Source organism: Pomacea canaliculata, linkage group LG2 (genome assembly GCF_003073045.1).
Source record: "Pomacea canaliculata isolate SZHN2017 linkage group LG2, ASM307304v1, whole genome shotgun sequence".
Taxonomy (NCBI): Eukaryota; Metazoa; Mollusca; class Gastropoda; order Architaenioglossa; family Ampullariidae; genus Pomacea; species Pomacea canaliculata.
Genome location: NC_037591.1, coordinates 38213974 through 38241890, shown reverse-complemented (window position 1 = coordinate 38241890; position 27917 = coordinate 38213974). Strand labels below are relative to the sequence as shown.

Sequence of the window (27917 nt, the reverse complement as noted above, 5' to 3'; positions counted from 1 at the left end):
TTCAGGGGTTGAGAGTTAGTCATTACCATAGAGAACAATGGTGAAATCAAGAAAAGCGTTTTGTCTCTGTAGTTACGACTCTGTGTCCAGACCCAGCTACTATTGTTTCGTGTAACATTACGACAGGTCATCTTTACTACTAGTTTAAAAAGAAAGTGTTTTCTTTGTTCAGCCAGTTTTAGACCACGCTTTTCATTTTTTTTAATGATTTGCATTAGATTGTTGCTTACAATAATATGCGGGTTATGGTGACTCAATGACTTTGAGACTTGCTATCGTAACCGAAAGATGTTACTGGAACTATCAATATACCCGCTTAAAGACCAACCTGAATGGTTTTGCTGTTTTTTTCTGATATCGGCAGATATGGGAGATATAAACATAACCTGTACATTTCAGCTTCCAAAACCCATCTGTTAATTAATCCGCTAGCAAAGTACGCTATTCGTACCTGCTATCAACGCTAACAGTGTACTACGTCACGTTGGTACACCATTCACAGCATTGCCAGCCGTTAACACCAATAAGAGCGACAGTTTGAGCTATTCGGACGTTGAAAGTCTGCATTTCTCACGCTAGAGTAACAGTTTTTCAGAACCACGAGAAGTGCAGACTGTCAGTGTCCGAATAATCCAAACTGCCTCTCATTCTCTCTGATTGGTGTTGACTGTAGGTGAATGGTGTACCAAAGTGACGTAGGACCCTGTTATTGCAAGTGTAAATCGTAGGGGATAATTAACGGATGGGTTTTGGAGGTTGAAATTTACAGGTTAGTTTTATATCGCCTATATCTACTGATATCTGGAAAAGACCTCAGACTGTTCAGGTTGGTCTTTAAGTCTGAGCAAGCAATTTTATTTTTGGTACGGTTGTGCAAGACCTGGCAATGAAGAAGCAAAATCCTTGTCTAGATGTTCGACTGTGTCAAGGTGAAAATCTGACGTCTGACTGTATATTGCCGAGCGCAGTGTGTCTCGTCTTCAAAACATGACCTCTGGCAGTTCATTGCCACCTTGCTTGACGTGTATGCGTCTACAAATATACCTATGAGACACCATACTATGTATTGCTTTCTGTTGTAAAAAAATAAACAGACCGATCTGAGAACACGTTTGGTTTCAAACGATTGGACTTGGTGTATTGCGAAACAGTATTGGCCTGACTGCTCCGTTAGCCGCAGCCTTGACAGTGTAATGATATTTGTGTACAGCCCTGGTGTCAGGGTTTTCCACTTTGTGATGTTTGGGCCTAATGATGTTTGTAACCTGGTATCGTGAAAACACAAAAGGTGAGGATTAGACACTCATTTGGGCTTACCAAATATTACTTATTAATTTCAGCCAGTTCATTTAGGGGCAAATTGGTTTCTCCGTTATCGGGATAATAACTTACTATTTGCTCACCCTGAAATATATATATATACAGCAGCTTGAAGCAGCAAGAATGAATGATGGCCTTCCTAGCATGTATCTGAAAACAACAACAACAAAAATGTAGAAAAGAATCGCCGCAGCATTTAGAAATATTTTCGTACCGCAAGTTCATCGCATAGCTGCATCCACTGTTGCTTATTTTCTATGCAAGTTTTGCAGCCAATCAGACAGTGTGAGGGCGACCTTCATCACAGTTTTCGTGAATGGATCGGCAAGACTGAGCATGCGCCGCCAGTGACGTCAGCCAAACCGAATCATCCACTGTTGACGTGGTCGTGTTTCCCATTCTGTGCCTCATCAAGCGTATTTCTTACACGGCCACCGAGCTTTCATGTAAAAATAGACAGCGTTTATCCCGCTGATCGTGTATATGACCGAATAAACATGGGACTGGAAAAACATTTTCACTGTTCTGTTGAGTGCACGAGTGTTAATACTGCAGAAATATTACATGTATCGCATAAACACGCGCATGCGAGTAGCTATACACAAGTACAAAGATGGTGAGGATAACCCGCGCGCGGAAACGAACAAATACACAGGTACGCGCGAGCGTACACAATGTACAAATAACAAGCATACCATCTCTGCACTCCCAACTCCCAACAATTTTTCATTTGTGATGCTGCAGCTTTTATGTAGCTCAAACCTAAATCCGTTGACTAAATAGCTTGGACCTTTGGGTATAAAATAGATCATTTCCACTCTTCGCCTTGGACCAGAAAAAAAATAATTGACCTAATCACCTTTTTCGCACGTTTTCCTTTCCTCATTCTCCACAGCCCTCCCTGAGAGAGGGAGAGACCAAGCTGTCAGCCAGACACATCGATCCAATCATCGATCGTTGTAATAGAAACATGACGTCAGCACTTTCGCTGCGTACGCATGGGCTCCGGAAGAAGTAGGGTGCTGTGACGCAGTGCTTCCTTTCTGAGGCAGTCAGCTAGCAACTGCGCATGTCCCGCATTCTGGGGTGGGGACTAAAACAGTTTCAGGAGTTTCAATTTTGAAATCGACCTTTGTCTGAGTACAAAGACGGCCCCGGCTGATCCGCGGAAGTTAGCTAAGGTCACGAGTGGTGCTATAATTAACGCATCTTCTTATCTGCAGGGTGCTTATCGATATTTTTGTTGCCCTGCGTTAATAAATTTTGGTTTTCACACAGTTGCTAAGACTGAAATAATCAGACGGATTTTCTGGAGTCGTAATAGTCCGGCCTAGAACTGATGCACATTAAAAGCTGAGATGTCAGGGGTGCTATTTTTGTTTGTTTATGTTAATCTTTAATTTTTGATTACAGAAGTTGTTTGTGCGTCTGAGATCATCACTTCCTAATTTTTTCGTTTCGATGGAAATACCAGAGAAGAGTTATGTGGAACACTTTAGGTGATTTAAAGATAAAATGGCAGACAAAAAAAATTCTTTTGCAAGAAATGATGCTAAACATAGTGAGCAAACAACAAGGAAAACGCACACATACACATATCAACTTGAAACATAACAATAAGTTTATAACCTTTCCAAGTGTATACCTAATCAGAAGTACACTGAAAAGGTTTCTGCTGCGGTGATAACCATCGCGATCACCACCACCAACACCACAACATCAGCAACACGTGTCCACACTAAGACACTGTTGCTGAGTCTGGCACAGTGTCATTCTACCACATATCTGTCGGGTACATTCTGGGCCCACGCTTTGCCCTTCTGCAAGTATTTCGCAACACAGCCGGGTTCTGAAAGCTAAAGTGGAACGATGCTGCACGAGACCAGCCCACGCACACAGTATGCTCGAACTGCCGTATTGAAAGCAAGATGTGAGCCTTCAGGTTCCAGATGAAAGGGGGAAAATCGATTGCTACCCCAGCTCTGGAAATGTAAAAGGGCATTAGATGATTATGAAAGGGTATTTGACTGTTATGGGCATTTTGCAATTTAACTCACCCAAAGTGTGATGTCTGACGGGATCGTGTAGATCAGAATGGATTGGAAGGCTACATGAATACGGGTCTTGACAGCTTTCCAGGTGTCTCCTTCTGACCATCACAAGTCGGCTTGTATCTTCATACCACTGTCTTTTTCCTTCTTCTCATACACACACTCTATAAATGCTTCTGTATTTGTGGCGGCTTTCAATCTTCCTATGCATGCACGTGTTTGCTGTTTACTAGTTATATATAACAAAAGCGAGAAACAAACATGGGATCACGTATGTCGCTTGAAGAAACTAATGAATTCTCAAAAAACCCACACTCATTCATGATACTATTTGACCAACGGTTATCTTTGACCTTCTGTCGTCGAGGGGAAACACTTGGACAGACCAGTCCACTCATTTCCGCTTGTGGACCGGTTCTTCCTCTGTCCACCTCGGCATCATGATTAGGATTTAAGTTCTTCGAGACACTCCTTTGGTCACAGATATCTAAGATGCCATTCATGATCAATGGTTATTATTTTTTTTTCCTTTGAGGCTTTTGAAAGCATAAACTCTTATGTTTTCAGTTAACAGTCTACAATTTACAGGGCTACAAATTTACCTCTAATTCTGGCCTAGAAGATTCCTGCAACGTTAGTGTCTTGCAGCTTATCCTCCTTCCTTCCCTACACAAATCACATATTATTTATTATTTAGATTATCCTCGTCAATACGAGACTGAGCGACGTTTCATTAAATGCTTACGAGAATAAGGTTATAGTCGCTGCATATGTCAGCTCCTAGGTATCACTGTATTTTGACCCTGTAGCTGGACAAATGCCTTGGCAGAAGGATGAAGCTGATTTGGTTATGAATCAAATAATCTATTGAGTGCAAAGCTGCTGTCCTGAATTCTCTGTGTGTGGAGGGTATTGGAGTCTGTGGCTTCGTGGACACTTCAGGACGCTTGGGTCGCTTTCGCTGGTTTCTCTCAGGCCATATTTACCTTCCCTTCCTGCCCATTGCTGGTACCATGGACGTGTATAGGTGGATTGCTGTCTGTCTGCCGAGACCAATGCTTAGCCTCTTGCCAAGTTCTCCGCTTTTAGTCTCGGCGAGCCTAAACAAAGAATGTGACTAAACCGGAAGCTTTGTAGTCTCATGGCTCGTTTTAGTAGTTAATCTGGAATGTGAATAATCCGGAAGCTTTCTAGTCTCATGCCTCGTTTTAGTAGTTAACTGGAAAAAAAATCGTCTGCCAGCAGTCCAGTAATACAAGTTCGTGCTGATACTAACTCCAAGGAATTCCTACGAACCAAGCAGCTGGCACATGCTGCGCGTCGCGCATGCGCTCTGACGACGGTTTGATTCCTGCTGTGGCCATCACGGCTGCTAAGCGTTGTAAGCTACGTTAAGAGATAAAATTTAAGCATGATGGATTTCTATGAATTACATAAAAAAATTCACCGAAAGGTATGCCGAAGATAAAGAAATTAAACAGAGAATTTCTCAACAATGGGTTTCAAAACACGTCTCAAATACAATCATAGTGGGCGGACAGCTGCTAAAGGGCATTCTTAACGGAAAACAGATCCATGTAATATGACCTCGCGTGGTTAAAATTATGTGACAAACACAATAGGTTTGGGTAACTTTTTGTGATGGACCAGTGACAACGTTTTGGGGCACACATATAGGACGGTGGTGCCAAAGTCTGGGGATGCTATTTACTTTTTTAATCACATAAAAACTGTCAAAATTTCTCTTTATTGCATTCATTTTGCTGCTGTTGTGTAATTATTTGTTTGTTCATTCATTCGTTAGATATTTCTTTCATTCTTCTTTCTTTGATGGACTTTTGTAATTTCTTCCTCGCTTGTTTCCCAACAAACTTTTAGTAACTTGCTCTATATTATCTTGCACTTCCCATGCCATTCGTGTTCTAACTTCACTTTACAATAAGGCGTCAGCACACGTATAACATCCATTAATAAATACAAACAACCAGGTCATCTCTAAGAAAGACCTGTCTTCAGTTATCCAACAATTCAAAAAGTAAAAAAAAAAAGTTCTGCTACTGAGCTGGATTAAATGCAGAAAATGGGAGATTTGTGTTTCATTCTTGAGGAAATAAATACAACCTTCAAATAGCCTTATACCCCGATATCTTTGCTTACCTCATGCTACTTTTGACTGAAGTAGTGAGGCAGAGGGAAAGGTAGAAGGATGGTCATGATGATTGTGATATCGTGAAGGCATTTAATTTCGTAGATTTCACAACCGATTCAGATTGGGCAGTACCATTCACAAAAACGTCTTTCTATTCTTTCAAAATCATCATTTACTTCAAGATAAATTAATGCAGGCAGGCAGTCGCTGTTGGTGGTTGCTTTGCGAAGAGAGAGTTAATGCTGCTACAGCATCTGAAGTTTGCTGATGAATTGCAATGATAATGAAAACTCGCTAATCAGAATTCCCTGCATTTTATGAGACTATTCTTTCATATTTCTTCTTCTCCACAAACTTAAAGCTTGTAATAATGTTTTGTAACAGTTTTTGTGTAGTTTTTGTCCTCATACGATGTTCTAAGACACCTTTATATCCGACCTCTTTCTGCCTTTACATATAGGGCAGTAGTTAAAGATGGGCATTCACAAGCTAACACATTTTTAATAGTTTAAAATTAGCCTTTGAAAATGTTTTACAGCAGTTTTAAGTTTCTTCCTCTCACAGCTTTAACAGCGTTTTTAGAATATTTGAAGTTCTTCTCCCTTTAAGAATGTTTAGTGCTATTTTAAGGTCGTTCTTGCTCCAGTTTTAGCACGCAATAAAAAGCTTGAAGCTTGAGAATATGAACAAAAGGAAGAAGAAAACAATGCCGTTTCAGCTGCCGATAACGATGAAACCAAAGATGAACTTGACTTGATAAACGCTATGGACCTAGTTTACACTAAACGGATTGACCACTGTAACCATTTCTTAAGGATTCACAGCAAAAAACTTGGATTACATAGTCTTTCTTCACATGTCATATTATCTAGCTCGCGACATCGTGACCCCCGAAAATAAAACATTTCCTAGATTCTCACACAAGAAAACTCGTTTATAGAACTTATATTCAACAGACTCTTGATTACGCCTCCACCCTCTGGGACTCCGCCAATGGAGCTTCCATGAAACTTGTCGCCAGTGTTCAAAGGCAAACCATTAAAGCAGTTTTCATCAAACCGAAAATACACCCAAATGACTCAGCTTCTCTTGGAGACTTTTCTCTTGGAGTCATTTATAAAATACTAACGAGTAAACTGTCCCCCAGGCTACCTTCCTCAAATAACACCCGAACTTCTCAAAACCTTAATATTCCCAATCCTAAAATAGACCTTTTTAAATCAAGTCTGAAATACTCATGGAGCGTCCTGTAGAAGATCCCCCGCCTCCCTGAATCGCTTTCAACACCAATTACTATACAATACATCTATCAGACTGTAGGATAATTTGATGAAGCCTCCTCCAACAATGATCCTAAACCAGGGATGCCCAACCTACGGCCCGAGGGCCATATTCGGCCCGCGAAACTTCTGCCCACAGTGCAGGAAATCGGCATGTTAGTAATAAAAAAACCGAAAAAAAAAAACGAAAAAAGGGAAGAAGAAGTATTTATCCCCACGTAGGGGCGTCTCTCAATCTTTTTTTCGATGGACGAACATTTCGATTCAGTGCTCCGACTTGGTGTCTCTTCATGCAGCCGTAATCAGAAGTTGGTTTCGGGAAAACAACTTCAAATATCCCACTAATTACTACATAATTAATGGTAAGTACAACTGTGTTCTAATAAAAATGGTATCTTCTCTATTTTTTTTTTTTTTTTTTTTTTGGTATTTTTGCGGTGAACTGGCCCGCGACACGGCTGTCCGAAATGGATATGGCCCGCAGGCCGAAAAAGGTTGGGCATCACTGTTCTAAACCATAAAACATTAGAGATACTTCCTGACTCCAGGACCCTTCTCAATACCTACTCTAACGACTAGTTTTGTATATATATATATATTCACCTTCCACTCTCTTTTGATGTTATACCTTATGTTTACTATTATGTATTTTCTTAGCAATTAGTTAACTATTTAGCTTATTCTTTCCTCGTAAAGAGCGAGGGTTATATGAAAAAAGCGATTTTTGCTTTTTTTTACCACACTCGTTAATAAAGAAATGTCATTGCCGTTGTCCAGACGGTTCTCTTTCGATCTCTTTGTGCTTTTCAAGGATGTTGTTGAATATTCGTCAGTAGTTGCTCCTTCGCTTATCTAGCACCGATTATTAAAAAAATAAAAATTAGAAGTTTCATTCCCATCGAAATTCCTCTCTCTTTTTCCTAAACCACTTCTTTATAACTTTGACGGAGCAATAAGGTGGACTACAAGTATCTTCGAAAGGTGGGAGCTAGAAATTAAGAAATGGGCGCGTTTGAGAGGTATAGAGATGTATGAGGTAGCATATTTGGCTAACCCTTCTTTATATTATCAGTCTAATTAAGAGCTATAGCTGGCATTATGAATCCACATTTTCTACTTTTATGAGTCTAAAAGATGATTTAAAAATATGTGCGATCGTTCTAAACAATAATTGTTGATCGTGATCAACTGTTTCCCTTTGAGTCTTGCTTTGAATCTCTCTTCCTTTCTCGTCTCCAACCCACCCTTTTTTATTTCTCCTGTATGTCTCTCCTCCCGCTTTTAACCGTAGTTTCTTTTTCTCCTATTAGTCTTGTTGTAACCCTTCTGCCGTTGTATGAATAAAAACCTGAATCTACAAAAACAGGAAAACAACACAATTCCTTGGTGAGAAAAAGTAAATCAGTTCATGCTATATGTGAATTTGATCCACAGAACACTTAGTTGTGTAGTACAATATACTAAAAAGTTTTAACTTCTGTCTCTGAACAAAGATTGTAGCTGCATGCCAGAATAAAAGATCCTATGTTAATTTTCTTTGTTCTAGCATACCATCTTCTTACAGGCCAACTCATAATGCACTTAAGGATTACAGGGGAAAAATATTTGAGTACAATTGAAAGTGATATTCTTCACTCACATACTCAAAAGATAATAAAATATTTGATCAGTTTAAAATATCAGTTTATTTATATCATGTAGAAAGTACAAATGAATAATTAATGTATCTATATAACATTCCAATGTTAATTATAAAGCATTAATTGTAAATTGGGCTATTAAGCAATGAAGAGGTGGAAAATGTATTGTGTAGATGTTAGTCTACGGGTTTGAATGAAAGAGTATGATCAGGCATAAAATAAATTTATGACATCATAAATGAAATTCTTCTGTAATGCTTCCTTTAAGAGTCTGTTTCAGCAACAACAACAAAATGTAAAGTGTTTATTGTCGCAAAGCCCCATACACCTTTTAGACCTTTTTCCTGCATGTTCTAAGCAGTTTCAGCCATGGGTTGCATGATCATTTGAGAGGTAAGCATTTACATAAATTCAAAACCATGACACCTACCTAACTCAAAATTCTGCAGATACCTTGCATACAGTGATTCTGGATAATGACCACAAGGTCAGTGGCGTAGAAACCAGAGGAGCAAGGGGGGCAGCCACCCCCTGAAAAAAATACTGAGGAAGCAAGAATTAATGTGAAGATTGTTTGCACCCCTCCCCCAACAGTTAAGCATCTTCCTATGCCACTTAAGCTATCATGTGCTCATTCAAGGTTAAAAGTAACAGTAGCTGGAATTGAGAAGTAAATAACTCTAGCCTAGTTAACAAGGTCATGTAAGATTGAGAATAGATTTTTAAAATGACTCAATGATATTGATATGTAGGTGGGAGAAAATAATAAATGCTGTTATTTTTATATACTGTATGAAATACAGCTACCCTTCTCTCCAACACATAGCAGCTCAAATAACTTATTCAGTGACGGCAGCTCATTGTGGCTATATTGCCATATTTGATATAAAGGTTAAATTAGACAATTCTGTTATTAGAGTATAGCAATATACATATGAGTTTCCTATAATTATTTCTGCTAAAAGCTGAATAACAAAAGTGTTGATAGAGTCGAGAGATTTTGGAGCTTTTCTATTCATTCATCTTTTTTTTCTTGGGGGGCGGGGGGGGGGTGTTTAGTTGGAGTGGGGGATGATCTGTTATGTCATTTTACCACGAGCGCTGACTATAAGGCTCGCGACTCTGGCATATACTTAATTTTCTCTTGCAGTTCATTACTGTTTTAAAAATTAAAATGATAGAATAATTCTTTTTTTTTTAATTTTTATTTTTAGTAATTTTTTGTGTTGTTGTAATCAGTTAACCTTTCGTTTAAATCAGAAGCCAACGTGTTACCCACCCGACGTACAATAATCCATGAAAACAAGGAGGACAACTCAAGTGAGCCTATCTCACACTTATGAGCTGACACAAAATGTTTCGTTTTTTGTAGTCCGGTCTGGTATGATTGATTAAAAATTAGTACTTATTAAATTGACAATTGATATACGACAAACTTGATGCAATAAGTTTCATCACTCTAAATTATGCCTATAGAATTTTATTAATAGCGGATTATTGCAGTCGCATAAAACTAACCAGATCTCGCGCGAGGACTCTACTTCCTCTGACGTCATGTTCTCTGTAGTCTGCCATTTTTCTCGAGGCTGAAAGTGGAAGAGGTTACTGAGCATCGAACAAGTAGGTTGTTCGTGACGTTTAAACTTTGTGATTTATTTTAAAAATCAACAATGAATTAAAATCTCTTATAAACAAATAGTTGTACACCAGTGCTTGGTCGACATCCAGACTTAGAATACCAGAGCTGAATTTTCGATTTCTCCCACGCTGAATCCGCCTTACAGAAGAGGAACAGTGCGTCTTGGCTAATGCATCTGTGTGGGTCATTGGCTACTGTTTTATTTCGACCTCTCACATAAAAGGATAATAAGCCACAGCCTAAGAGAAAAAGACTGGGTAAGTTGTTTTGGTTTGTAGTAATCGTCTTCCATGTTTGTGCAAACACTAATGCTGGATGCAGCCTAATTACTTTCAGGCCAAGAAAAATGTATACTCGTTCAAAACCCCATCATCACACACACACACACGGAGACACAATAAAGTTACTTTTAAAATATAAGAGAGCGACTGTTGAAAGGCCACTTATAGTGGGTTGAGAACGCTATTGGTATTACGGAATTTTTTTTAAAGATAACAAGCAGGAAGCTCCGTCGTATGCTTAGAGCTTTTTAAACTATCTTCATGTGTTCACACCCCTCTCAAGGTGTGTGAGACGATAAAAACATGCGCGCCCACTTGCAGAATCCCTGCACAGGTACAATAGGTCCATAACTTTTTTTTCCCCAGCCCATGTTTACATTAAAAACTACCCTTATCACTGTGTTACAGAAGTATAGAGAGGAATCTTATTTTACAGACTGGAGCGTGTTGCTTTTTTGTGCTTTACTTTAGGATTTCCTATCATAACAATAGCTGAGCAAGTTAGCTAACTAACGTGCTAAGCTAATGTGTGCCATTGTCATTTTTAGAAATAAAAATACAATATTGATTGTGATCATCTTACGATAAAATATATTGCAAAGAGGAGGGTATAAGCCCAAATGAATCGATTTAGATGTAAAGATGTACGAGACATATCATTCCTGAAGTAGACCATGGTGGTCTTGGGTAGCTTATAGGCTTTGCAGATTTTAGTTACTTGCTTTACTGTTACAGCAAACATACATTGATGACATGATTTTTCACCCATTTGTGAGCAGCAGATGTGAATGACACGGTTCATTTGCATTGCACATAAAGTAAACATCCTTATTTTCTGTTTATACTTCATGGCAGGCAACTGTTTTATTTTGCAAACATTCAGCATTGCTGCTTATAGCTATACTGCATGTAGAGCTCCAAGTTTCAATTTTTTATGTTTAGGTATTCAATTTGTATCCTTGTGTTTTATCTAGTTGGTGTAAATTCATTTTTTTAGCACTTTATGTACATTACATCAACATGCTGCATCAACAGTTATTGTATAACTCAAGAGTTGAAGGTTAGGGTTAAAAGTTTTATTTGGAGAAGATTAAATGAACGAACTTAAAAAAGCTGTTGTTTAATGATAATAAAAAGCGAAAATAAGAGGAGCATTTGAAGTTTAGCACATACACCGTAAATACATATTCTGAAATTTGTGTGTCTGCAGGCATGTACATATTTACATCTTAATCACATATATCATACTTAATCACATATAGTTTCTTGTGGTCAAATGTTTTCTAAATTGGTAGGTTTGTTGTTTGAGAAAATGTGGAACAATATCATTAGGCAAGTTGTCTCTTTTATAGAAAGGGTGGTATGTGGACTTGTGTTGGTCACCGTGAATGTATTAAATTACACATCTGCCTGCTTTTATTTCCTGTGTACTACATCGTTCTAGGATTTAGTTATTTGCAAGTCCAGTGAACGTGATAGAATTTAGTGCTTTTAAGTGGGGCAGCTTATTATTAGAGTCTTCCTCCAGCAGTTATAAGCCCTTGTGACAACATTTCATTTCGGGCTTTTTCAGCTTTGTCTTTACAAATATTTTACTGAATTCTTACAGCATTGACATTTATTTATGGTAGTTGACTGCAGACTGATCACTTGTAGATGAGAGACATTTGTATCATCAACAGATTTGTCACACATTTTAAGTGGTGTTGCTTGTTGTGCGCAACATTTTATTCTAGACTACTCATAACAGTAAAACTTTGAGGTCAGATGGTGATTTTGCTCTTATTTTGAAAGGCAATAACTTTTTTTTTGCTCTCTTCTTCATCTTGTATAATTATCTTCATATGTGTTTTGTTCTTTATTTACATTACTTTTCCTTACATGCCTTGTTCATTACCATTGTACTATGCCTGAACTGAAAATAACATTGCTATGGGACTTACATCTGGATTAAACTAGTTTGGTACATCTTATTTAGTGATCTGACACTTGCGAACAAGGCACTTTGCATGTCTCTGTGTGTATGTGAGAGTGTAGAAGATATGAGGGAAAAGTAATTTTAGTGGTTACTTTATGCTTGTGTTCATGTATTTAATTCAGGATAGATGGATATATCTGTAGTAATCACACATCCACTTGTACGCACTTGTACTTTCATACTGCAATACATTTTGAATAATAACACTTGAAGAACCAACATTTTTTGCATACATTAGAGAGGACATAACATTATTTTTGTAATTTGAAATTGGCTAAAGTAATCATAAATGTTCTTTCTACGCCATACTTTTATTTTCATATTACCCATATTCATGCTTGATTGTATTTATGTATGCAGATTCGTGTTATAAGGATAATCTGACTATTGTTGTCTAAGTCCACATCCCCACTTAAATTAAGACACTAGTAACTAGTTGCATGGTGTGTGTGATCAGTTCTCTTTGAGCATGAAAAAGCACAAGTTTGTAGTGGTTAAATAGGTATTTTGCTTTATGATGCAATATTTGCTTGAGTATAATTTGTTTATTGATTGAAAAGGGAGCTTAAACACTGCATTGCTAAGGGGTAACAATGAAGACCTGTGCTTTTGTGAAGCCTTATTTGCCTACAATGGGCACTGAAAGATAATAGCTGTTTGTATGCATATAAATGTACTCCCTCTACATAATTATTAAAAACTCTATGAAATTCTAATAGATTTACATTTAATAAAATTGATGCAATTTTATACAACTGTCCTAGATGTTGAGTCTTGCTTGTCATACAGTAACAACAAAGGTAGTACCAAGTGTTCAAGACCTACCAGATAGCAACATTTCTCCAGATGACAGGCCTATTAACAAGAATGTTGCACTAGTTTTGATCATCCTATTGGGCTTCCAGTTTCATCTTTCCCTTTAACACTGTAGGCACCATTATGTACCAGCATAATACTATATTTGATTTATTTCTGTGCATGTATGAAAGTCTTGTATCAAGTAAATAAAGTTGGTTTTTATTTGTAAACATTGGCAGAAGGTGGGGGAGTGCTGATGTTTAAATGAACTAGTCATTATATCAACATTATGGCCTTTTCCTATTTATCTCCACATGCAGTTTTTTACTCCCTGGTATCAGTTATTATTGTTGTACCATACTGGTTCCTCTTGCTCCTGAAAGAGTTAATAGTAGATAAAATTTTTATGAAGTCTTTATTTTGAATGCTTTTAGTTTGATTAATCAGAAAGGCTGCCTTGTAAAGGATTGGATACAATCTTTATTGTATTACCCTCTTTGTGATCTAGATGGTTAGTTATGCTTTTGATGCCTTGGCTAAGGTGGCAAGTCAGCTTTAGGGAAATATGGCCTAGTTTCTATTTAATAAATCTGATGTGGAGTCGGAAAAGATTTTAATTTTTTCCAATTGTAACTGATGGCCCAACACAGTGTTGTTGATTTCAGTGGAATGTCATGGACCTTAATTCTAGATGGCTTATGTGTGATTGTGAAGTAGTGACCTTGTGCAAGAATTACATGTGTGCAAGTTTATTGCACCTGTGGCATCCTGTCCCACCAGCTTTTGATCATTTAGCTCCAGTATGCATGGTAGCTCCATTAAGAATGAAGGTTCTGTGCAGTGACAGGCTGTTCTATCTTTTTATACCATTCGGCTCCACACAGCATTGGCTAAACAAAGGGGCGTGGCAGTAGGACTGATGTTATGACGCACAGTCGGTTGTATATACACCTGATGCCGTTAAACCTGGGTGGCTTTGCGTTGGCTTGTGTGCACATGTCACCTTCCCCTAGGCGTACAGGTTGAGCCTCCTGTTTGGCGACTGGGTGTGTCCTCGACCTCTTGTCGTCACATTACTACTGTACTGCTTTATCTTGGCAGTACAGCTCTTTTGATCAGCAACACGGCCTAAAGGAGCACCACCCCTACCCCTCCAACTTTAATCCAGGTGAGCAGTAAGCTAACGAGATGAAACTTCTGTGGCCTCACCACTATGCAACTCAATATACTTGTAGTGTGTATTGGTACTGTTCAACTTGCTTGTCTTCATATAAGTTAGTGTCAGAGTTGAATGGGGAAAGGTGGGTGTTTGGAGGGAATGCATTGGATACTTATCAAGCATGTGAAAGAAAACGCCAAGGGATTTGTGAAGGGGAAGTGTAGAATGGTGAGAGCCCCCAGTGGTCAGTCTAGTTTGATGCTCTCTTAACTACTTAGAGGAATTAAAGACTAGAGAATTTGACCCTCCCATGCAGTGACGTTTCTGTAATAGCTTTGGGGGAGTAAGTGTGTGCTTATTTATGATCTTGTACTTACGAAAATGAGTATCTTTGACACTATTTTACACAACAGAGACCAAAACAGGTCATTACAACGACAATTTAGGTGAGGTTGTTCTGTAGGGCTGTAGGTCTGCTGCTTCATATCCATTCTAACATTCTGACGCGCGTTTAGAGGAACGCGCAGCTCTCTGAAGACGGAGGGAAAAAAAGTAGTAGTGGTAGTGTCAGGGAAAATCCTTTAACCGAGTTCCAACGATCGCGCTTCGGGCATGACATCAGCGCGCCGTGTCGCTCACGCCATCGCGGGTGGGAGGCACGAGAGTAGAGCGTTACCTCGGGTAGTGAGCTGTGTGTCTTACGAAAGAGCGGAGGTGAGAAGAACGAGCTGTGTGACTTTTGTCTGCATCCCTGTAGGATCGAGCCTCGCTAGATCGGCTTGTCCGTATGCTGCTATGGAAAAGTAGGTTCCGCTACTCCCACTCCTCTTCATCGTTTCCTTCTCCCGAGGCTGTCATTTGCCCCGGAAGGTGCTTCTAGAACTCCTGGTTACACTTTTTAAAACATTCTTGGCATTTCGCTTACCTGAAGAGTGTGTGCTTTTTGTGTGTGGGGTGCCGGTGGGGGAGGATGGGAAGGGGTGCAATCCACAAATATACAGGTGTGCTTATGTTTTCTCTGACTTCGGTTTTCACCGTCGGTAACTGCTTGTTCTTTCAGAATGTTTGTCCTTTACAGAAATAATGTGCAGAACGGAATAAAGTTTTTCTTCGTCATATTGTCCTCTCCCCAACCACTACCATACACTACTCTCTCTTTCTGACACACTCGCCGCCCTGATCCCAGTTCAGCATCGTCTTGCTGTTAAATCTGAAAACTTTGATTAAGCTCACGCAACAGTTGAAATTTATACGCCGTGTAAGTTTTATCCTCTTCCTCTCTCTCCCCCCCCCCCCTGTCTATCCCAATCGCTAATAGTAAGATATTGAAAGTAAATTCCGTGATCGATGTCGGCGCCTCCCGCTGGGATAATAGTGGTGGGGCTAGAGGCTCGCCCAGTGTCGGCTCCGTGCTCGTCGCCCCGTGCGGGCCCCACACGGCAGGCTGAGCGGTACACGCCCACGTGCTTTCTTTGTGTGGCCCGTAGCGTACCGGCGTTTGTTGGAGAGGATCGATGGCGCGCGTTCAACAGGATCTCAAGTTGTACAATGTCGGGTGAGCGTGTCGGGCGCCGTACTACACCAGATCAAGTAGCACCACGGAAGATGTACTAGTAACAGTCATTGTCGACACGCCAGCTGCTGTGGTCACCTTCTGTAAGTAGTCGTAAGAACTCATGTGTGATTGAGAGGAGGTGGTTGATGATGTCCCCCCCCCCCATCCCCCGTTTTTAGTTTGGTTTGCGTTTACGAGATCACATGTAAGCATCGGCCGCTACGGTTTATTACTGTTGGGGGAGAATCCACCTCCTGGACTTGATTGAAGAGAGACATCACTGGAAATACTGTTTCATTGATTTCGATGCACATGGATGATCCAGAAAGAGTTGTCTCTGTTTACTCGATGGTGAAGCGCAGTGAGCTTGAATATGGGGTGGGAGGGTACTTTACGCTTCTACCTACACACAACCTCAAGAAGCCACTGCCAGGCGTGTCTGCTTGCTGATTGACATTTTACAGAGTACAGCTAACCAAATAACAGGTGTATAATGCAGATTCTAAATTTCCTACTAGACCTCGACTGCGATCTGCTATTAGTCGTTATGTCGCGAAAAAAACTAGTACGTGTGATGCATTGTGTGAAAAGGTGACAGGGCGTAACTGCATCCAGTTTGTTTTTTTGAGCGTGGAGCTCCCAACCCTTGCACCCTTGTAGATCTACCCCAATGAAAGAACATGCTGATATCCACTATGATAAATTGGGTATGTTATTAGCCGAGTTATCCTTACAGGAGGGGACCGTAGTGTTGTTTCCATGTCATCTGGGAAACGTCGGCAGAGCAAAATCAGTTGTAACGGAGAAACTCCTGGTGCAAACAGAATGCCCATACGTGACGGTCGCAGTGAAGTCACAGCTATAGAAAGAATGCCACGCTGTTAGACGCCGAAACGTGCTGCCACCCTTTTCAACGAACACATCAGTACACATTTGTATAGTAGATCGTTTGAATGTTGTCATCAGCCACATACTGAGCGTGAAGGTGTTACATCGCTCGGCCCCGTAACGACTTTTCATTTCCCACGTGCGGAAGGCAGCGCAAGCCTGGGGCGAAATTAGGCAGCGCCGCCGCCAGTGATGTAAGCGGTAGCAGCGCAGCCTGGCTTATTTAATTTCACCAGAGTTTAGGGGCCCGTGCCTTTTTTTCTTCTTTTTTAACAAGTTACGAGACCACCAAGCAGCAGCGAGGCACCAGAGCTGTGTTGGATTCTGCCCGGTGTGCGGCTGGTGTGGATCAATTCCGCCTGCACCATTTAGCCGCAGATTGGAGTGGGGAGGGGCAACGCGGAGAACGCGCTGTCAGGAATCTGGGCCAGCATAAGCATCAGCTGCATGTGTAGTCCCAGGTTTAAAAAAAAAGAAAAAGCGACAATAATACTGAAAGAGTGGTTGATAAATGTAGCGACAGAACTGCCATGATCAGTGTTCTCGGAGAGCGCGCATACATGACGCTGAGGTCGTGGTGGATGTTGGGTGGGGGGCAGTTGATGTTGTATGGTGAGCCAGCCAGCCCAGTAAACAGGTGTCGCACGGAACGAGAAAACGAGCGTGCCTCGAGCAAGATGTGAATCCACGATCCTCACTGCATGGGTAACAAGCACTACCGAACTGTTGCGATGAATGCGACAAGGCCGAGTGGCCCAATGAGCATTTATCACGGTAGATGGTAGAACGTGTGCTTGCGTGCTGTGGGGGTGAGAAGCATCGCCCTTTCGGTCTTTCTTCCATCAGGAGACAGCCGCTCCCCCGGTACATGTACTTCTGTATCACCACACCCATAAGAAACAGAATCGCTCTTCCCCCATTCCCCATTTCCCATAAACGAAATAACCCCTTCATTTAAGTGTCACATCATTGCACCGGGAAGTGAAATTTTCATCACGATAGGGTAAAATGTAATGTGAGACACCAGAGTGCTATGTTACCCCACGCCTCAAATCCTCCTGGCAGTGCCGGGAAATTCTCCTACAGGAATGTTGTATCACTCACTTCCTAAACAATGTCACTGCATTCTTTCCCTCCTCCCCGCCTCCCTAAAAAAACAAAACAAAAAAAAAAAACAACAAAAACCATACATCGCCCTCACCATCACTTTTTTAAGGTACATGTATTTGACATGCAAAAAACATCAAAGGCTTTCGGTGCGGCTGCTTCTATGAGGCAAGTTATTTTCAGAGATTGCTGGCGTGTCGCCTTGCACCCTCGTGTGTTGTCCGGTTTATGTGGTGTGTCTGTTAATTAAGGGGAGAAGTGTTGCCCTGTACTATGGGCTGATGTGACACTGGGACAGTGTTAGTCGCAGATCAGGAAGTGGAGGGTAACCAAATGCTCTTCCAGCAGCCAGTTCTGCCGGCGGTCACATCGCTGAACTCAGTGACCTAGAACTTAAACTTTTAAGAACTTCCTATGTCCTTCTGTCTGGTTGTAGTTTTCTGTGTAACTATAAATTGGCAGACTTTTGCTTATTGACAGTAATAAGAAAACATTGAAGAGAAAGAGGAAGGGTAAAGTTTTACTTGTGCCAGATATAAACCCACAGTACCTACAACTCATCTGGGTTTGTTTCTGTGTACTGCTAAAAGTAATGTACTATCACATATTCTATGAAAAATCCACATATCCAGGTAGTGTTCTTCAACTGTTAATAATATTTGCAGTAAATTTAGGAGTGATTTTCAATGTTTGATACAGAATTAAGATGTTTTTGACTAGGTTACGACAAAAAATGAAGTGATTGAAAGAGATAAACCTGGAACTGGTGTTGCAGCATAAAATACAAAAGTAAGGGATGTACCAACTTTATTGGATTCTATAACGAAAGATGCACTCAGCTAGTTTCTTAGGTCTACCTTTTAAATCACACCACCTAATTATTTCTGGTGTTACTAATCACATATACATAGAGGATTTCTGTCTTGATAAATTCAGTTCCTGTTAACAGCTATGTTGTAGAGCTAATCCTTTAATGTCAGCAACCCTTTTTTTCTGTTTTAAATGCTTTTGCTGTTCATCATCTTTTCCTTTATCTACACTTTTCCCCATTTATTGTTTGAGTGTGTTAAAAGCATCTTGTGATTTTGTTCACAATTTAATCACCTAAGATCTTGAAATAAAGCAATCTGAACAAAATATTTACAGCTATAGTGGACACTGCTGTTTAGGGAAGGGGTAATTATATGTGCTTATGATGCAGTGACTCTTCTGGCTACTTTCTCCAATATCCAATAACTATTTCATTCCTGACTTACAGACTTAATATATGTTAATAAAGACTTCATAATACTTACCATATTGTTGTATAAAGGGTTTGTTCACTGATTTACACTTATTGAAAAATTTCAAAAGGTTGCTTTATTGTGAGCCCCTTTCCTCTTGTTTGGTTTATATTTTTCTATCATACTGAGGAGCTGGTAGCATTTCCCTTCTCTATTCTTCTAACAGCTAGGGGACCTGGACTTTGCAGATGACATTAGTTTATCTCATTGGCAGCAGCATGCAGAGACTAAACTGAGCTAGCTAGCAGAGGAAGGGAGAAAATTGGCTTAAAGGTCAACAGAAAGAAGACTAAAGTGATGAAAATTCCCAATCCAACTTCAAGGAGAGAACATCCTGGAAACAGATCTGTATCTGGGGAGCATTGTCAACAAGGATGGTGGAGTGGATGATGACATCAAAAGCTGCATCAACAAGGTCAGGCAGGCTTTCAACAGTCAGTAAAATCCACATTTTCAACGCAAATGTGAAAAGCTATCCTACTGTATAGATCTGAAAACTGGAGAATGACAAACACCATCAAGAACAAGCTCCAGTCCTTTACCAACTGATGCCTATGACCTATACTTAGAATAAGGTGGCCTGAAAAGACCTCCAGCAGCAGCTGTGGAACAGAACCAACCAGAATGTCACTAGCCAAGACATCAAAAAGCACAAATAAGGATGGATAGGACACACCCTGTGCAAGCCGGCTGACACCATTGCTAGGCAGGCACTAGACTGGAACCCTCAAGGGAAGAGGAGAATTGGGAAACCATAGCAGACTTGGAAAAGAACAGTAGAGAGCGAGGCAAAGGATGTTGAAACCACATGGACATAACTGAGGTGGGGGCTGCCAAAAACTGGGTCCACTGGCAAGGTGTTGCGGCCCTATTGTCCTTGAGGAGTAACCAGGAATAAAAAAAATTCTTACCCTTACATTCTCACTCTCACACCCATGCACATGGACACATGCACCCACACACATATACTCAAAAAAAAAACCCAACCAATGTGGATGCTCAGTCTTGTTATTTTACATTTACTTGTTTAGGGTTTTTTTATGTGTAATTTTTCACTTTAGTTATCTTGATTGCTACATCTATTATTGTTACTACACATTAATTAGTCTTTGCTTGTTACAGGGGGTTAGGGATTGATGAGGATGGCTGAGCCCGAGCGGCGGCCAGGCAAGACGCCTCTCCTTAAGCAACCAGAGATTGAGGAGGCAGAGGAAGAGGAGGGAAGCAAGACAAGTGAGGAGTCGCCAGTAAATGGCAGCAGAAGTTGCAGCGACTCTGAAACCACCATCCCAGTGTTACGTAAGTTAAGAGCTTTCTGATGTTGTCTAAGATGGGCAGAATTTCCACCAGAATTCTCAGTATTTTGCATATGGTCATGCCTAAAGAGTCAGGTTTTCTAGAAAATTTCAAAAACTAAATGTTACAGTCCTGATTAAATATACAAAATTTAATCAGGTAAAAAAATTTAAGGTATGATAAGCTGTTTGATGTTTATAGTGTGAATGTTTGTGTATTAATTCATTGTGTGCACTGACAGTTTACTGTGCAATTCTAAAAGATGAATCGATCGTCAGTGGCACAGATACTATTAACATCAGATATTAGTAACAAAGCCATGAATTGTTTGAACAGGTTGAGCCACCATCATACTAAACAAAAGTGGATGGTGAAAGACTTTCAGTAAAGAAATCTCACAATTGCACATAAATAAGATTTTTGTTTATTAATCATTGATTTTTTTTTAAAAGAAGACTTTGTTGTCATTATTCTTCAGTTTCAAGGTTTATTAAAAAAATAAATATGCGGGCATTCAGTTAATATCAAGCAGGTGTTGCGGCTCAGGCACACATTTAGACTGGGTGTTGGTCGAGTTGAATTACGGCATTATGCCGTCTGACGTGGGGCGGTATTGTTGTGGTGGCATCAAATCGACTTAGGCAGGAGGTCGATGTAGCAGGAACGATATGTTTAGTTTCTGTAACAGGATTTTTTTTTACATGGTGGGGTTGTTAGCCCTACCACAACCTATTTTACCTCTAGGTGAGGTGTCCACCTTAGTCGCCTCTTACGACATGCCTGGCTGGATGGCAGGGACCCTATTCTTGCAATGCTTGCTAGGCAAGCATACCCCGGGGTCCCACATTGTTTTCTTACCAGCAAACAGACAATTGTGCTTCATTAGCAATCTTTTGCAGAAGTCACGAGTTTATAAAAAGACGATTCTTGTGACCAACTGTTTGTGCTTCATTTCAACTTTTTGCATAAATCTTGCTCAAAAATATAAATAATGCCTTTTAAAAAAGCTTTTTTTTTTTTTTTGTCTACCATGGTATATGTGTATTGATTGATCGCTCTTAACCAGGAAAATTAGTTCCCTTATAAATCTTGGTCAAGTGCAACATTGGCAGAATTAGCAAGCATGACCGAGTGAAAGCAAGAATAAGGGTTTAGTTTGTGTCTAAAAGTAAGAGACAGTGATGCTAATTCTGTTTCTAATGGTTTTACACTTATTTAAAGCCAACATTCTCCAAATCTGTGTTTTAACCATAGGAATTCACTGGTCTGGTTTTTTTTCTGTCTTCTTATTTCTAAAATAAATATAAGAGAATACAAAATACCAGAAAAGAACACATTAACAAGCAGTTTTTAATGAGATGGAGAATATTGCTGAAATGTTACTAGCTGCTTGGACAAGTAAAGTTGATTTTTCACACTTTTAGGATAATCACTGCAGACAAAAGGTCTCCAGAATGCATGTCATTTTATTCATTCATTATAGATATACATACAAAAATCATCTAATATATTCACACACTTGTGTGCAGGTGAGTAATAAAATGTACCACAAATTTGGTCTAGCATCTTGCTACCCTCTTTAAAACAAAAACCTAGTTATGTTTAATGCAGAAGAAAAGGCAGCCAACAGTGATTACAGCAGCTAATTATTCTGGGACAGATGTGATATTTAGAAAGGGCTTTAAATTAAATCATGGTAAGGTGGCAACAAAACATAATTTTGACTAGTTTCAGTTCTAGAGTGGTTTCACTTGCTTGTAAATGTCAGATGAGCTGCAGGATTAAGGCTGAAGTGTGCGATTTTAATGCTAAGAACCTTTAGATGCACTTTTGTTTAGCCTCTGTCGAATGAGTATGTAATGGACATTGATACAAACACTGAATCTTAGAAAAAGCAGGATTGTTCATGCTGGAAGGAAATTCCACATAGGTTTCGTTGGATAATGGCAAGTGGAAACAAGCAAGTATAATTTACAACGCTTCGTTGATGTGTAAAGTTTTTTTTTGTTTTTTTGTTTTTTTCTGAGAGGAATTGTGATTATTTCCAGACTAAACACCATGAATAGATCATGTAAAGGAGTGAGCACAAGTTTACCTATGGATCAAAATCTGCAGGCTCAAATATTTTTTAGATTAAAAAGCCGTTTCCACCCATACTTCAGGATCTGCACCACCTAGTTGGTACACAAGAAAATGACTGGGTGCCTTGGTAAACATGGGTTTTTCATATCATCCACATAACACTAAGAGAGGAATGTGTTTTTAATCCTATTTTCTGGTGAGCTTTGTGGACATTTGAACAGAGTACATGGGTCATGTTTGTATGGGGTGGAACAAGACTTCTTGATTTTGGGTGTGCTATCTAAAATTCAGTTACATTTGATAGCAGGTGAGAATCTATTTTTATATCATTCAGTGCAAAACATTGTTCAGCATGTAGACATTGTTGAATGAGCTGAATGTTCAGTATTCTGGTTTATTTGAATGAGTGTTCACTTGGTGTGCTTGTGTATGTGACTAAATTATTAATTTTTTTTTGCACATTGGCAAATAATGATACATTAATTTACGCATTCTTTGTCTTCATGTTAAGTTTAATCAACCATATAGGTATTGTGCTGTATCATATCATTACAGTTTTAGTGGTATATTTTTCTGAATCATTTGCAGGACAAGAATCTTTAGTTTTACAACCAAGCAATGGCTCTGGTGACCTTTCACCTGAAGATGAAAACAGTTCTTCACCACCAGTCATTTTACATCAGGGTTTACAGTCATTGATGTCACAAGATTCCACAGCTGGTGATGGCATCAAAAACAACCATATATCAGTATGTTTAGTGTTTGCATTGATGTCTTGAATGGATGTTTGAAGCACTTACATAGCTTGCTTTTGCATTTATTAGGTGTCTTTTTTATTCCCTAATGTTAATGGATGTGTGTGTACATGCTGATTTCCTCTTCCTGTAGTCATTAGAATTTGCATTCCTTTGCTATAGGTAGCTGGTTTAAGAGATATGGTCTAGCTGAATATGGGAAAACAGTAAGTTAAAAAAGGAAGAGATAAAATCTGCAGCTGCAGAAATGCAGTAGATGTAGGTACCCTCAGATAAAAATATTCCACCTTAAGGTTTTACCTGCACTGACTCATCTTGCGCAGCTGGTAGCTGTAATACTAGTCTACTTCAACAACACAATCTGGCTGACAGCAGCCTCCAGAAGCTGGGCAGATCAATACACCTGATGGCTGCCTGGCATGGTTCAGTGTCAGGTCTCAGAGATGGAGAAAGATGCATAACTGGATGCACCTAACCAGTGCTTAGGATCTAACCAAGCACTTCTTTCTAGGGCTACATTCACTGTCTGTTCCCCCTTACCCTTAGTTTCATCTTTGTTTGCCTCCTGCTATGGTTTTTGTATCTGTCTCTTTTGTGTTTCACTTTTCAGATTCAGAAAAACAAATGAAATAAGGAAAAGAAAAGGCTTCAAGTGTTAATTAATTGAACTTAACAGAGAGAAATGGTTTTTATATAACTAGTAATAACATATTACAAATAGCAAAGATATCCAGGGAGGAAATCTTTATTCTTTGTGGTTTGTGTCTGATAATAATGCATCCCAACAGGCAAAACAAGAAATCTTGATATGATGTTTATCACAGTAAAACCTTATTAGCTTACAAGCCCCCCAACCCATTGTGACCCCCTCCTAGATATGACCCTGCAATTTTTTAACACATGAATTCAGCTGCATAAACACCATTCCTATGACTACATCCACAACATGAAATATAACTTGCCAGTTTGTTCTCTTATAAGTTTTTTGAAGTTGCATATTGAAAAGTATTAATTACATTAACTCAGTCTATTCTAGACTGCTTCTACCCTATGTTACATTTTGCAGAAACAACATAAAATAAATTAAGTACATTTTGAAAGAGATTGCTTGTTCATTGGGTCTTCTTGATCCAGAAACCATAATGCTCCAGCCATATCTACCTATGTGACATTATTGTCCCATGTAAGCATACATCCTCCCAACACCGAAAGTCAAAGCCGAGAATATTAATCGATCACAGATGACATAACTAGCTGTAAATGTGAGATGTTACCAACAAGAGCACCATCTTATTGAAGAAGAAAATGGCTGCTTGACAATACATTTCAAGAGAACAAATCTCACAATACCATATATACACCATTATCTCTTAAATCAATTTGTAAAACATTTTTGTCATTTATTCTAGAATTTTGAGGTTCTTATTAAATGTATATCCAGATGCTGGTTAATATCGAACAGATGTCACTGCTCAGGCATTCATTGGGCTGGGTCAAGTTGACATTTGGTGTTGGGGTGATGTGGTTTTACTTGGGGATGGTATGGCCATGACAGGGTTATAGGTTGAAATGATTGCCACCTTCCCTTTCCCTGTTTGTTGGTGTCTTTTTATAATTTGCTCATCATCACACATTAGTTAAATCTGCTTTAATATCTTTTAGTAGCAGTCATGTGTCTATAAAAATAAGATTCGTGTGACTTTATCGTTAGTGCTGTATTGTGACGTTGTAGAGTTCATCTTTATAAAAATAATAGAAGAATAATAAAAGATCCTTTTTGTCTACCATGGTACCTGTGCATTGATTACTTTTACCTGGAGAGTCAGCTCCTCTATGCATGTTCAACGACACATAATAATGGTAGAAGTAAGCATGACCAAGTGAGAGTGAATATGAAAAGAACTATATGATTTTAAATGCTTTATTTCTAACATTTAAATAAATAAACTTATATTTGCTTAAGTCACTCATGGAAGTGAAGCAGACTACATGATTTCCATACCAAAACTCATCTCAGTTATGACTGATTTTGGTGGATTTTAACTAGTCCTGATAGGGAGATTTTACTGTAATGTGTAAATCAATAGTGAAAACATGTAAAGTGTGCGTATAAAAGGACCATGTTAGAATTTAGCTAAATGTCTGGTATTGTTAGGTATAATGCTTACATGGCACTTCATCGTCCTTGATAAACACTTTTAATTAATATTACTAGAATCCAGCTTTGCATCAGTGTGTGTATATATATATATTTTAATTTTTCCATTTAAATATCAAGCAGAGTACAACATAATTATCATCATAGGGCAAAGCCTTGACTCTTACCTCGTTTGGCCTGAAATCAGGTGCAGTTAAAAGCTAGTCCTGCTAGCAACTTGCTCTTTGGTCATTTTATTATGAAACTTTATACCAACTTGCAGGTCCCCTCCAAAACCAAGCAGCTTATGCGTGGTACCGCTATTTGTGATGGAGCTTCACCACCTCCCCTACTGTTCCCAGAGGTCAAAGTTATTACAACGCCAGCCCCAGAATCAGATGAAGTACCCTGTGACTGTGGCAGCCAGGCACCAGTTTTAGGACAGCCCTATGTGAGGATACTTAGATATTTGCTTTGGAACCTTTAGAAGGAGAAATTTTAAAATGTTCATGGGTACTTTGTATTGTATCTTTACAAAAATTCTTGTTAGTTTGTGATTCTGAGTGACCTGAAGAGATGCTGTGTGTTTTACAGGGGGATACAGTGTCCACAAGGTCACATCTTCAGAAGGATAACTCGCAAAGTTCTGATGCAGGGACCTGTTCTAGTTTATCACGTGGTAAATCAGTCTACTTCCATTCCTTTTATTTGTTCTAATGGTTTCAGTCTACTAGTTTAAAAAGTTTGATATAGAAATTTTGCTTTTGAAGTGGGATTTCTGCATATGTATATGTATGTGAATGACAGCTTTTATCTTTCACGTGTCATTTTGGCCATTTTCATGAGAGCTATTATTTATAAGTGTAAACAAATAATTTCAAGATTAAACATTAGATTTTTCAATAATACTCTACACTGGCCCACATTTTCTTTCTTTAGAGTCTAGTGTAGAAAAATACGCTTATAAAGATAACACTGGTGTTGACCTGCTGGACTTCATAAAAAAGACTCTCTTCAAGTCTGCAAAAGATAAGAAAATGCTTCTTCAACTGGAGAAGGACTTTAAGAGATTTGTGGCTGACCCAAAGTAAGTTACTTGCTTTTCTTTCATGGTATTGCTCCATTTGAAGATTTCTGTCGCCCTTCTTTAAATTTAACGATTTAAGTCAGCCATTAAAATTTGTAATCTTATATGTGCTATAGATTTTTTTTCCCTGTAAGGTTGATTGAAGTCCTTTAAATTTCATTGAGATCAGGATTGAATGTATATTTAATTTTAGAAGCATTTATATTGGTTGCATTCTTGTCTTATGAAACAGTTGGAGGATTAAATGAACAGGTACGAGGTAGGGGAGACAACATGTGAAGTGGGGCTGGGTAGGAAGAATGGATGTTAGAGTAAATCCCAATCAAAGACAATTCAGTTAGTTTTGTTTTTGCAGGGATCAATTCCTGCAGCTGTCAGAGATGTGCTCCTATGATCGCATGTTAGTTCACCGGTTGGCAGCATTTTATGGAATGGACCATAATATCAACCAGACTGGGAAGTGTGTTATTGTCTCCAAAACAAAGTACACCCGTGTGTAAGTGGATTTTCTTTTGTAGACTAGAGTTTAGGTAGTTTATTCTTTGTTACTCCTCAAGGAGCATAGGGCCGCAACAACACCTCTCCAGCGGACCTGGTTTAGGGCATCACCCCTCAGTTGGGCCCATGTGGTTCGGACATCCTTTGCCTCGCTCTCTACTGTTCTTTTCCAAGTCTGCTTTGGTCTCCCAACTCTCTTCTTCCCCTGAGGGTTCCAGTCTAGGGCCTGCCTGGCAATGGTGTCAGCTGGTTTGCGCAGGGTGTGTCCTATCCATCTCCATTTGTGCTTTGTGATATCTTGGCTAGTGACATTCTGGTTGGTTCTGTTCCACACGCTGCTGTTGGAGATCTTTTCAGGCCATTTTATTCCCAGAATATGGTGCAGGCATCGGTTGGTGTTGTAGACAAGAAAAGACACATAAATAGGCTAACGCTGGCAACAGAATTTCTATATTAGCATGTAGCATTCACTATGAGCATCTTATGTTTTTACCTAATAACCACTTTTCTCAACAGCAAATGCAGGGTGCTTTTAGTAAAGTTGCTTGTGTTCATTTTAAGTTTTTTTTTTTCAGATTTTTGTAAGGAGTGAAATGTGTAACCTGAATCTGGAATTTTTATAATTAAAAGTGTCATGTTGAGTGTTAGTACAAGTACAAATGTGAAGAGCTGCTATTTATCATTTGCAGGCCTGACTTTAGCTGTGAGGAATACTTGAAGAAAAATCCAGACTCTGTAGAACAGAAGAAGAAAATACTCCTTAAAAAACCACATAGCATGGAGGAGAGAGGTGTAAGTTATGTTTATCCTGTATTGTAAATTAATTTTTCAACTGTAATCGTGTAATATTTATATCTGCATTTTCCTTAGTGCTGAAATTTTCGAGAAGTTTCTTTAATGAAAATATGTAGATGATATCACTGGCACCTTTGAT

The 27917-nt window shown here is 39.2% G+C and overlaps 1 protein-coding gene across 5 annotated transcripts in view; it reads left to right on the top strand.

Annotated features, from left to right (window-relative positions):
- The first annotated feature begins 9986 nt into the window (after nt 1–9986).
- Nucleotides 9987–27917, top strand: part of LOC112556138 (cAMP-regulated phosphoprotein 21-like) — a 35920-nt gene continuing 17989 nt past the window's right edge. For 3 of the 5 annotated variants that reach the window (XM_025224842.1, XM_025224843.1, XM_025224838.1), the window contains exons 1-8: nt 9987–10336; nt 20251–20427; nt 23095–23255; nt 25682–25849; nt 25993–26077; nt 26338–26485; nt 26841–26981; nt 27673–27775. In XM_025224842.1, the coding sequence (XP_025080627.1) occupies nt 20265–20427; nt 23095–23255; nt 25682–25849; nt 25993–26077; nt 26338–26485; nt 26841–26981; nt 27673–27775 (969 nt within the window). In that variant the 5' untranslated portion in view covers nt 9987–10336; nt 20251–20264. Of the gene's footprint in view, nt 10337–15663; nt 15952–20250; nt 20428–23094; nt 23256–25681; nt 25850–25992; nt 26078–26337; nt 26486–26840; nt 26982–27672; nt 27776–27917 lie in introns of those variants that run through there. The other 2 variants (XM_025224839.1, XM_025224840.1) reach the window with 2 other exon arrangements.